This window comes from Ovis canadensis, chromosome 7 (assembly GCF_042477335.2).
Source record: "Ovis canadensis isolate MfBH-ARS-UI-01 breed Bighorn chromosome 7, ARS-UI_OviCan_v2, whole genome shotgun sequence".
NCBI classification, from domain to species: domain Eukaryota; kingdom Metazoa; phylum Chordata; class Mammalia; order Artiodactyla; family Bovidae; genus Ovis; species Ovis canadensis.
In genome coordinates, this window is record NC_091251.1 from 88079409 (window position 1) to 88092162 (window position 12754).

The 12754-nt window shown below is 36.4% G+C and overlaps 1 protein-coding gene across 8 annotated transcripts in view; it reads left to right on the plus strand.

Moving 5' to 3' along the window:
- FUT8 (fucosyltransferase 8) overlaps positions 1 to 12754 on the plus strand; it is a 315512-nt gene that overhangs the window by 208559 nt on the left and 94199 nt on the right. For all 8 annotated transcript variants that reach the window (XM_069596833.1, XM_069596835.1, XM_069596832.1 and 5 more), the window contains 2 exons: positions 2456 to 2571; positions 2688 to 2850. In XM_069596833.1, the coding sequence (XP_069452934.1) occupies positions 2456 to 2571; positions 2688 to 2850 (279 nt within the window). The remainder of the gene's footprint in view (positions 1 to 2455; positions 2572 to 2687; positions 2851 to 12754) is intronic.

The following is a 12754-nucleotide window of genomic DNA, read 5'->3' on the forward strand; positions in this document are numbered from 1 at the left end:
TTATCCATAGTTGGGTTACATTATTACATATAAATCACTAATTCTTTTCTGTTCTATTAGGATTAGATCGGATTTAATGCTTAATGGAACTCTGCTGAAAAGACCTTATGCTGCTTTTCCATGCCTGTTTTCCCCTAACATTATTCCATCAAAGTATGAAGAAATGAGATAAAAAGGAGAACCTGGACATATCTTTCTATTGACTGAAATTTTGTATCACTAAAATGTATTCTGGAAAAGGACATCCTAATCCTATGGTATATTGCTGCCATAATAAATTACAAGAGGTGGTAATTTTATTTTGTTTTCAAATTATTTCCTACAAATCAGCCATCTAATTCAGAAAGCGGTTAAGAGCCAAGTTTTAAAAATTATGTACCAGGAAATGCCTCATTTATGAATGTATACGTATTTGTGCTCATAAATTGGGTAATTGTGCACCTAACAACTCTCTTCATTTTACCATTATTCTGTTGTTTGTATACAAATGAGGCTTTTTTTAATTCAAATTCTGTAGCCTGGAACATTCACGATTAATGGATGACTATCATTTCTGCTTCTGTTCAGTGTTAATGCATACAATTTCATGTGAAATTATAGAATATTTTATTTACTCTGGTATAACTGTAGCTTCCCTGATGGCTTAGACAGTAAAGCGTCTGCCTGCAATGCAGGAGACCCAGGTTCAATCCCTGGGTTGGGAAGATCCCCTGGAGAAGGAAATGGCAACCCACTCCAGTACTCTTGCCTGAAAAATCCCATGGGCGAAGGAGCCGGGTAGGCTACAGTCCATGGGGTCACAAAGAGTCAGACACGACTGAGCAACTTAACTTTCTTTCTTTCTTTATAACTGTAACAAGAGCTTCTTTACTAAACATTCATTCTGAAGTTAATTTGGCTTTATCTGTTATATAAAAATGCTAGAAAAGGTATTTAAGTTTTATATTACTTTTTTCATCAGGTTGATATCTAAATTTAAGTTCGGTCAAGTATAGTTTAAAAATTGGAATGATTGCAATGGTACAAATTAATATTCCAGGCATTTTAAGATTACAGCTTATCTCGAAAATGACTGAGCCCAGATACAGTAGTCCTGATGAGGTTTATTGACAGACACTGTGCTAGCTATTTAGAGACATTTTATCATTTGAATAGATTATGGAAGAAAAAATCAGCCATTTTTTAATTTTCTCAATATTTTTCCAAAAGTATTTCTCAGTATATTTCCAAAAGTATATATGCATATTTCCTATTGCTGCTGTGACACATAACTATAAACTTTTTGGCTTAAAATAGTAGAAATTTATTATCTTACAGTTTGGGAAGTCAGAAATGAGTTACATGGAGCCAAAACCTAGGTGTCTATGGGGCCACATTCACTAGAGACACTCCAAGGGAGAATCTGTGTCCTTGCCTTTATCAACTCCTAAAGATGCCTTTCTTGCATTTGTTGCTCATGAGCCATTCCTCCATCTTCAAAGTAATAGGTATGACCTTCTCCTCTTTTATAATAAAATTTCCTTCTACTCCCCTCTTATAAGAACACTTGTGGTTATAATTTATGACTCACTTGGGTAATCCAAGCCTATTTCCCCTTCTTAGGATCCTTAATCACACATATAGTTTTCTGTCACCTAAGATAGCATTACAGATTCCAGGATTAGGATGTGAATATCTTTTATGGCAAAATTGGAGTATAGAATACCGTCAAAAATCACATAAAAACAAAATATGTTAGAAATAAGTACAGTTTGGAAAAAAGTTGTACAGGTTGATAAAATAAGCAAGAAATCCTGGAGTTCCTTTGCTATGTTCCAACATTTTATATTGACTGGTAGTTTTCATAAACATAACATAAACATAAACATAAACAGGACATTAACTGTCAGGTGTTTTTCCTGGTATTCTTCATCTTCTATTCTTGTCTTTCCCTTCGTTGTAAAACCAATGCTTAGTAATCTAAGGTCATAAGTTCATGAACTGGAGCACAGGTCTACACGGCCTGATATTGTGATTAATTTAGAAATAATTTGCATTTAATATTTGAACATAGACACATTTTCAATTGCATGCTTTCATACTCCTTTTAAGCCTTTTTGTCACCCTCTCCTTCAACTTTGTTTTTCTCAACAGCAATGAAAAGAATTGATCACTTTGGCACTAATGATGTTATTCAGAGTAGTATGAGTTTTTAGGAGACAATTCTAAAGGTTCCTTAATTCTTCAAAGATCATACATCTCTGAGCTAGATTATTTTTTTCTGTGTTCAGTATCATTCCAGTGTTTATGTCTTACCCTTTTACCTTTGGAGAGAAAATTTCATTTGGTACTTCTAATATGTGTTATGGTCCAGTGACTTCTAGAGTTACCAATAAATAGGTTTTAGCAAAGTAAGCATGTATTTTCTTGCATAATGTATAAGCTAAATAATTACGTTTTCTTCCTTGAACTACAGAATACCAGAAGGCCCCATTGATCAGGGGCCAGCTTCAGGAAGGATTCGTGCTTTAGAAGAGCAGCTTTTGAAGGCCAAAGAACAGATTGAAAATTATAAGAAACAAACTAGAAATGGTAGGTAATCATATACTGTTTCTCCTCTTCAATATACTGATATTAGTACAAATAATTGAAAGTTTCCTTTCATCAGAATGTTGGAAATGCTAATACTATCCATTGCTTGACAACAGGTTTGGGGAAGGATCATGAAATCCTAAGAAGGAGGATTGAAAATGGAGCTAAAGAGCTTTGGTTTTTTTTACAAAGTGAGTTGAAGAAATTAAAGAATTTAGAAGGAAATGAACTCCAAAGACATGCAGATGAATTTCTGTCAGATTTGGGACATCATGAAAGGTACTTCCTTTACGTTTCATTTGGGATTTAGTAAAGATTATAATCTAAGAATGGGAAATGGAAACCTTTGTTAATTTCCCTGCTGAATGGCAAATGATATCTTCCATGCTGGGAAAGATTGAGAGCAGGAGGAGAAGGGGACGACAGAAGATGAAATGGTTGGATGGCATCACCGACTCAATGGACATGAGTTTGGGTAAACTCTAGGAGTTGGTGATGGACGGGAGGCCTGGCATGCTGTGGTTCATGGGGTCGCAAAGAGTTGGACATGACTGAGCGACGGAACTGAACTGAATGTTTCGAAGCAGTAGAGTGCCTGAGGGCTCAATGGACAATAATCACTGAAAGTAGTTCATCACCAGAAAATATTATTTTAAATGAATTTCTAGAAACCTTTATGCCTTGAATAAACTCTGAAGGTAGTGCTCAGTCAGCTAGCAATACATTAAAATATCTTCCTTTATATCTCCTTGTTATACAACTGACATTTGAAGTGGAGTGTGCAGTTTACATTATAGTACATTCATTGGAACACATACTGAGGCTGGCAGTTATGTTTTGAATTGAAACACTGAAAACTTCAGCAACTTTTTGAGATTTCTAGTGAAAAGTTAATAAGTTTTTGATAAAAAGGAGCATTCTGTTAATTGCTCTTCCATTTAGTTGCTAGAAAGAAGAACCTAAAATCTGCCTAGTTAAATTTGTTTCTCCTGTTTGCACATTTCTGAAAATGTGGAGTTTATCTTCCGTGGCAAAGGACACATTTTGGTCTGGTGTGTTCATGCAGAACAAAATGTATCTGAGAATCTTTATAGATATGTAAAACCTGTACATAGGCCTATTATATTTGCAAGTCTATATTCTCAGTGGGATTCTGATGGCAATTACTGTCTCATTAGTGAACAATAAAAGAAAAATTGTTGTATTAACACAGTCTACCACTGTGAAGAGGAAAAGAATTACCCCACAACCTAGAGATTCATATATATTAACATATCAGCAATATTGTAGTTATTTTAAAATATTGCTTTGCTGTTTTAAGTGAAATTACAAATAAAATCTGTCAGTTTATTGGAATCATTTTAGTATTAGTGAATCTATAGCAGTTTAAGATAGCATAAATTTCAAGGGGCATTGATTTACTAGGCCACAGATTCAGCAGTCCCTTTGAAATTTTTGCCTAACTTGCAGTCAGGCCATACTTAGACCTTTAAACCAAATATGGACTGATTCTGTCCTTAATGCTTCTCCACCCTAAGCTGATTCTGGGCACCAAGGTTCTGTTATTTGGAGCTTTGTGCTTGTGTGCTTTGCTTATTGCAGTTTTTTAGGAAAATGCAGATCTGAAGAGGATTTGAGTTGGGCAGACTATATGGTATTTTAAAGGATAAATTTTGGCTCTTCTGATAGAATATTTAATTTTAAAGTTTGAATGATTTAATTACTTGAAAATTTCATTTTTTCAGTTCAGTTCAGTAACTCAGTCGTGTCCGACTCTTTGTGACCCCATGGACTATAGCACGCCAGGCTTTCCTGTCCATCACCAACTCCCAGAGCTTGCTCAAACTCATGTCCATCGAGTCAGTGATGCCATTTTATTTTTTTGCCTTTTCCAAATTAAAATATTTAAAAATTATTTTGTGCTTAGATTCTGTGACTGTATGTAGGAATTGAAAAAATATGTGGAAATAAAAAATGTTGGGCCCTGAAAAGTTGATGTAAATCAGTGTTAATTTTTTTGTGAGTTGAGTTCAATCTTAAATACATTTTGTTTCTTGCTGCCTTTTAGTTAAGTAATAATATTTTGCTGAAAACAAAAAGGGAAAGAGACCCAAAATACCCAGTTTCTTTTGCTGTCTTAAGCAGAACTTATAATGAACTTGGGATACAACTTCACAGGGTAGTAATTTAACTCCAGGCAGCCAGACTAGAATGCCGTATTACAATAATGAACAAAGGACAACCAAAAATTAGAGAAATAACCTTTAAAGTAATGAATGTACAAATAGAGAGGATTTGTATGTATGTAGCATATGCTGTCTTACTGTTAATTTCCAAGATGTTTAAGTATAAGAATTAAAATAGACCTTTGTCTCTGGTGATATTTACATTACACAAAATCCCCATTTTCTTTTTATGCTGGCCCAAATTATAGCATACAAGTGGCCTCTGGACTGAAAGTCTGTGTTCTCTGAAAAATTAGTTAGAGGTTGTGTCTCTCAGTTTTCTTGTTCAGATTTCCCTTTGAATCACTCATGATTTTTTTGTTCAGAAAGACATCAGTTATAGCGAAATTACTAATGGGCTTTTGTTTTTTCAGAAGGGCTTTCTTTATGTCTTAAAATTTTGTTCTCATAGAAACTCTGATCTCCTTTTTTTTTTACTTTCTAAATCAACTTTATTGTGTCATAATTTATTTACAATGAAACGTACATAATGTAGTCTATAGTTCTGTGGGTTTTGACAAATGCTCCTAGTTTTATAACCATCACTGCAATCAAGATACAAAATTGCTACTGACCTAGGAAAATTCCTTCTGCTCCTTTATAGTCAGCACCTTCCCACCCCCAACTCCAGTCCCTTACAGTCACCAAATCTGTATCCGTCCCTATAATTTTGCCTTTTCCAGAATTTTATGTAAATGGAACTATACTATGTAGATTTTTGAGTGTGGTTTCTTTCACTTGGCATAATACATGTGGGATTCACACATGGGAGAAAAATAGAAGCAGCAGAACTTGATGACTGATCCAGTGTACAGAGATGGGGGACTCAAAAGTAATTGAGGACTTTGTATTTTGCTGGAAGGATAGCTTTCATAAGTGGAGATCATTGTTTCTTGTGTAGTAATTTGATTTTTTTCCCTGACAAAGTATAGTCTCCTGAAGACTAGAACTCTAAATTCAATACCTTCTCTACCCTGCAGTGCTAAGCACTCATTATTTAGTCTACATTCAGTAAGTTATGTCTTTTTTATTTAGTATATGCATTCTTTGATTATTTCACACTCTACTTTGCACCCTGTGCAAAAACAAAATCCTACTCCATCGAAAGATTTGTTAATTTTGTGCAACTAAAGAAAATTATATAACTGAGGTCAAAATAGTCTCTTGTAATTGAGAATTGCAAAAGGTATAAAGGGTGAGTTATAGGAGAAAAGTCATTTACCTCTAAGTATAAAGCTAGAAAGCCCCAGTTGATTTTAACAGTGGATGCTGCAAAACAGAGTATCTGTTAGAAAGTGTTATCAGAGTCATGCTGAAAGGAAGCCTGTGGGACCAGAAGAAAACCTGCCATTTTGTATTTTTGTACTCAGTGCTCTTGACTTCATGTTTGATTTACTTTGGAGGATTTAAGTGATCCCTGTATTTAAAAGTAGTCATGAGACTTCAGTTATCCATGAATCACTAAAAATATAGTGTTTCCAGTTTGGAGTATAATTCTGATTCTAAGCAATGAAGTATGAACTTTCTTTGAATGTAAATGATAAAAAATAATGTTGCTTACCAAATATATCTGATCATTTGTTTATATTTCATGGGCCCTGTGCTCAGTAATTTTTTAAATGCATCAAAAAATATATTGAAATTGAAGGGGGTGAAAAACCCACTTTGCCTCATCATAGACTTATTAATACGGTTGTTAGAGTCAGAGAACTAGTTTAGATTTTATGTTTTACTCCATAGTGCTACTCTTCCTTGAAAGAAGAGGAGAAAAAGTAAAATGAATATGGAACATTATTTTCTTTTGATGACTGTGAGCTCTTGGTTCCAATCTATTTATTTTACAGACACAACTGGAAATTCAGTTTAATATTGAAAAGGAAAAAATATGTATCCTTTGTTGTTTTTACACATTTTTTTCATACTCAGCTTTTATTGTCTTTTAGGCCTTATAGTTTCACTTATAAGTGAAATTGCACATCTTTCATTTTAATTCTTAAAAAAGTAATATACTGCAAGTATATAAATCAGAAGTCCTTTTGTATATGTTTATTAGTGTATATTAGATTTCTTTTTATTTGTGTGAACAATATGAATGGTTTATAGCAATGTTATTATGGAAAGTATATTTTAAATAAGTCAATTCTAAGAGCAGAACTCCTTATTCAGTGAATAAATTTCCTAGAACCCTAATATAAAACAGTAAATGTTGAGTAAATCACAAATATTGCTAATGTCTTCAATTGTCATACTAAGTAGAAAAATTTTAATTTCTAAACATTTTTAACTTGTGAAGTCATGGTCATAGATATTATGAAGATATTTGAAATTCAGTACTTTTCATCTGATAAATAGAGGCATATCTCACAACAGTCTCTTCTCAACATACAGGTAAATTAGAAAGTCAGTGGCGAAATCAAAAGTGCTCTGTGCCAATTGTTAAGAATTTTTGTGTGTCATCATTGCTGCTACGGCTGCTAAGTCACTTCAGTCGTGTCCGACTCTGTGCGACCCCATAGACGGCAGCTTACCAGGCTCCCTGTCTCTGGGATTCTCCAGGCAAGAACACTGGAGTGGGTTGCCATTTCCTTCTCCAATGCATGAAGGTGAAAAGTGAAAGGGAAGTCGCTCAGTTGTATCCGACTCTTAGCGACCCCATGGACTGCAGCCTACCAGGCTCCTTCATTCATAGAATTTTCCAGGCAGGAGTACTGGAGTGGGGTGCCATTGCGTTCTCGGGTGTGTTGTCATTACCCTAGTCTTTTTCAAGCTTCAGCAAGGTATCAAGAGCACCTGGAGGGCGTCTTAAAACACAGATTACTATATCCCATCCTCAGAGTTCCTGATTCAGTAGGTCTGGAGTGGGGCCCGAGAATTTGCATTTCTAACATCTTCCTACGGAGAAGGCGATGGCACCCCACTCCAGTACTCTTGCCTGGAAAATCCCATGGACAGGGGAGCCTGATAGGCTGCGGTCCATAGGGTCGCGAAGAGTCGGACACGACTGAGCAACTTCCTTTTCACTTTTCACTTTCATGCACTGGAGAAGGAAATGGCAACCCACTCCAGTGTTCTTGCCTGGAGAGTCCCAGGGACAGAGGAGCCTGGTGGGCTGCCGTCTATGGGATCACACAGAGTCGGACACGACTGAAGTGACTTAGCAGCAGCAGCAACATCTTCCTAAGTGATACTGTTGGTCTTTGAGAACAAAGGCTTTACAGAATCCCTGGTTCTTTTTATTGGTTCACCACTGATACAGGCTATGTTAAGTTTCTTGGGAAAAGTCACATGTCTCTTTAGGTTGGTGCGCCTTAACAGTAAACTGGGGTGGGGGGGACTCTTTTCTTTTGCTCCCCACTTGATGCTGTTTCTTCTAGTGAGGGGACCATATTTCTTTTCTAGAATGTACCTCTCATTGTTCTTTACTCAAAATACCTACCATTAATGCAGCCTGGATTCCAGATATCATGTGGGTTTCAGCTCTCCTGAGATTTTTAGCAAAATGCTGTTGACCTGATTAGCCTATTACCTGGGAGCTAGTTAATTAATAATATTCCTTGACTTTTAGGAGTTTTTATTTTTTACAAATTTAGAGGGGCTGATGGCATAATAAATAAATACAGAGTAGAATATTATTATTACCTGGTATATTGATCTCAAGCATTAATATCATTTGATCTTTCAGTTGATGGTCATTCTAATGATTGTATGTGACCATGCTCCATAGTAATACCATCACATTTACTTGATGCTTCTGATATCATTGACCATGAATTGACCCTGGCCTCTTGGAAATAGCAAGAGGGAAATTAGCAGTTTAGAATGGTTATTTTTTGTCATTATGACTTGATTTATGTAGTAGTTTTAAGTTCAGTGCTTGGATTTATGATTTTTTAGATGTGGCCCTTAGTTTCTGAGGGTGTCATGGCAAGTTTTATCTTACCACCCTTTTTGCTTGTTCAGAAATACATTTCACTTAATCATTGTTGCTTTGGCTCTTTTTGTCATCTTTATAGCGCCAGACACCAGCTTATGAAATAGTTAACTGGAGTTGCTTCTTTCTTATTTTAAATTATACCAATTATTAAAGGATAGGAGGGCTCACAGAACTGATGAGCTATTTCTCAGTTAAGTTGACTGAAACTGTTGAGATGCAGCCTAGTAAAGTAGCAGTCTCATTGTTCCTGCCTGGTTTGTATCATCTCATTACCAATAATTTGTAAAGCAGCAGCTTTGCTAAGACTGAGAACAGCTATGTTTCCCAAATGATGAGTGATACTTATGACTAACTAAGCTGAATAGCTTTTTGCTACTGTAGGGGAATATGTAACAAAAATACTTCAAATCAGGCAAGGGGTGTGATATCTGACTGGTTATAGGGGAATATTGGTAGGTTAATATCTCACAGGTTTATTGGGTCAGAATTGCTAGTCATAACCATTGTGGTCCAATAGCTTGGTTTTTTCCCTCTCTTTATAAAGTACTCTCCTCAACTGTCTTTGAAAGGTCCAAGAACTGAAATTTTCATTCTTGAATAGTTAAGTTTTGTGAACCTTCAAATCTATCATTCTTTGTGCTCTATTTTATTATATACATGCACTTAATTTTTTTCACATGTGTTTTTATTCTTACATGAAGCTGGAATGTAAATATTCTTTTTCCAGTTTTTAGTATCTTTAGGCAAAATGTTTTTGTATGATTATTTTCCTACTAAGGAATTTAGTGATACTAAATATCACTAGATATCACTAGGTACTATCTAGTGATACTAGAACATTCCTCTTAATGTCCTTGGACAAAGAGAGACATTGTCACATGAAGTTACTCTTATTCAGCTTGTTACTAAATTTCTATCAGCCAGATTGTGATTCTCCATCTTCTGTAAGGGAACATTCTATCCTGAAATAAAATTTGCATTGGAAGGAGAATCTGGTGGAAAAGTGTGTCTCATCTAGTGGCCCTAATTCTTGTTTTGCCTGTCCCCACCTTACATCTCCTTGGGTGTGGTTTCCAAGCTCAATATATTTTTTGACCCTAAAAATACTTAACTTACTAAGGATATCCTATGTGCTAGTCACTGTGATAAAGGCCATTTTCTTGTTTTATCAACATAACAGGAAACACAGGTTCTGATCCCTGGGTCAGGAAGATCCCCTGGAAAAGGAAACCCACTCCAGTATTCTTGCCTGGAAAATTCCTTGGACAAGGAGCCTGGAGAGCTACAGTCCAAGGGGTTGCAAAGAGTCAGACACAACTGAGCATGCACGAACAATATTTTGTGGCAAACCTCCTTATTTTATGATCAATACTGTGTGGCGGACCTCCTTATTTTATAAAAAAGCTATACTCAGGCCTAGAGAATTTAGATAGCTTATGCAATTAAGTTAGCAGAGCTGTTCTATCTAAATTTCTTTCTCTTAATTGCTAAATACTTCTCTGAGTTTTATTTTTCTCTTCCACACATGGAGATATAATTCCTGCAATAGTAGCATTGTGATGATTAAATGTGGGAAAATAAATAAAACACTTTCCACAGTCACTAACACATTGTAGAATCTGGTAGACTGTAGTCAGACCTGCCCAAGGAAAGTCCCATAGAGGATATATATAGAAAATTCCTAGATCCTGCAAGGAAGGCACCATTAAGGGGAGATTGTCACAGTGCTAACAGGAAGAATTTCAGGGTCTGAAACCTAAACATAAGCCTAGTGGAGCTCACTTGACAAATAGCATAATTATTGCCCTGTGTTTTTATTGCTGCCCTTCTGGACTTCCCTCTGTCTGTGTGGGCTGTCGGAATGGCGGTAGTCTAAATTCCTCCTAAGACAACATGGGACACAGTGGGAGCACTGTCTGCCTTTCTGTCTACTGGTCACAGTTTTATCCTTTGCACTGTTTTCTTCTGCCCCAGGAGCAAACCAAAGTATTGCCCCTGATGCATATTGACCTGTGGGTTGGGTTTCATAGTGTACCCTCCCTTAGTTGCATTTGCTTTCCGTTCAGTTCAGTTGCTCAGTCATGTCCGACTCTTTGTGACCCCATGAACCACAGCATGCCAGGCTTCCCTGTCCCTTACCAACTCCCAGAGTCCGGCCAAACCCATGTCCATTGAATCACTGATGCCATCCAACCATCTCATCCTCTGTTGTCCCCTTCTCCTCCTGCCCCCAATCTTTCCCGGCATCAGGGTCTTTTCCTGTGAGTCAGCTCTTCACATCAGGTGGCCAAAGTATTGGAGTTTCAGCTTCAATATCAGTCCTTCCAGTGAACACTCAGGGCTGATCTCCTTTTAATAAATGCCAGTTCTTTCACTTTGGACTTTTCTTGCTTGAATTACATCTTCTCTGCCAACCGTCTGGGGGAGAATCCCTCCTCAGCATTTTGAATCAGGTATAAACAATACTCTGCTTGTGGTTCTTCATTGGCATAATTGAGAAAGACTTGAACATTTAAAAACAGTTTTGTGAATATTAATATGTATAAAAATAGGAAAATTAACAGCAAACATAAAGAATATAAATGTAGGCCAGCTTTGGAAGAAGCTGACAAATATCAAACTCTTGCTCTTAGAGTCACAGGTGTTTGTCTCATCTGTCACTTATCTTCAGATGTGTGTATTCTACCCTGAAATGACCAGTGCTGTTCTGCTGGTCCTTTGCCTGGATTTGTATTGATATTTCCCAGGCTTTAATAACTGAGGACTTTAGATTCACCATCCACCTCCTAGATTTATGGTAATCTTCATAGTCAAAACCAAGTCAGCTAGATTATCCCAGCTTTTGGGACACTTCCAAGAGATTTGATTTTAGGATGGAGTCACTGAAAATCCAGAATTTCTGTGGAATGGTTTTCAGACACCATGTTTCCCAGTAATGGGCTGGGAAACTGAATCTTTCTATTTGATTATCCTCATGTCTTTGGCTAACAGGTGACAAATTTTGCAGGATGGTAACTTAAAAACATTATTGGATTAGCAAAGAACTACAGTTGACCCTTTAAAAAATGTGGAGGTTTGGGACACCAATCCATTGCACAGTCAAAAATTCACGTTTTGACTTCCCCAAAATGTCACTAATAAATAGCCTTCTGTTGACCAGAACCCTTACTGATAACATAAACTGTTGATTAACCCATGCTTTGTATGTTGTGTATCAATATTACATACTGTAGTCTTACAATTAAGTATACCAGAGTAAAGGAAATGTTATTATGGAAATCATAAAGCAGATACATTTACAGTACTGTACTATATTGATACCAGAAGTTTATGTCCTCTGTTTACAAGATGAATTGTCTCTCAGTAGCTTCATCTATCGGAGAAGGCAATAGCACCCCACTCCAGTACTCTTGCCTGGAAAATCCTAGGGACGGCAGCGCCTGGTGGGCTGCAGTCCATGGGGTCGCTAAGAGTCAGACACGACTGAGCGACTTCACTTTCACTTTTCACTTTCACACATTGGAGAAGGAAATGGCGACCCACTCCAGTGTTCATGCCTGGAGAATCCCGGGGACAGGGGAGCCTGGTTGGCTGCCGTCCATGGGGTCGCACAGAGTCGGACACGACTGAAGCGACTTAGCAGCAGCAGCAGCAGCAGCTTCATCTATACTATTTTATAAGATACAAAACACGATAGGTATTATACATATTATAGTAGAAAGCAAAAATGAAAAGATAGCATAAAAAACAGCTATAGCAATACATGTATTATACCTGTATTAACAATGATTGCTTTAAAGGAGGAATATAATCAATATAATTACTTTGTGGTAGCCTAGACTATACACTAATAAATAAATTGTTATAAAATTTTTATAGCAAACAGTTTTACAGTCATATATACATAACACAGTATTAGAAATATTAAATTTTTTTAAAAAACCTATGATAATAGGCTAATATGCAGTTTCTCTAATTATGAAGAAGAAATATTCTATAATAATATAATTCTTTGAAAGTAAAG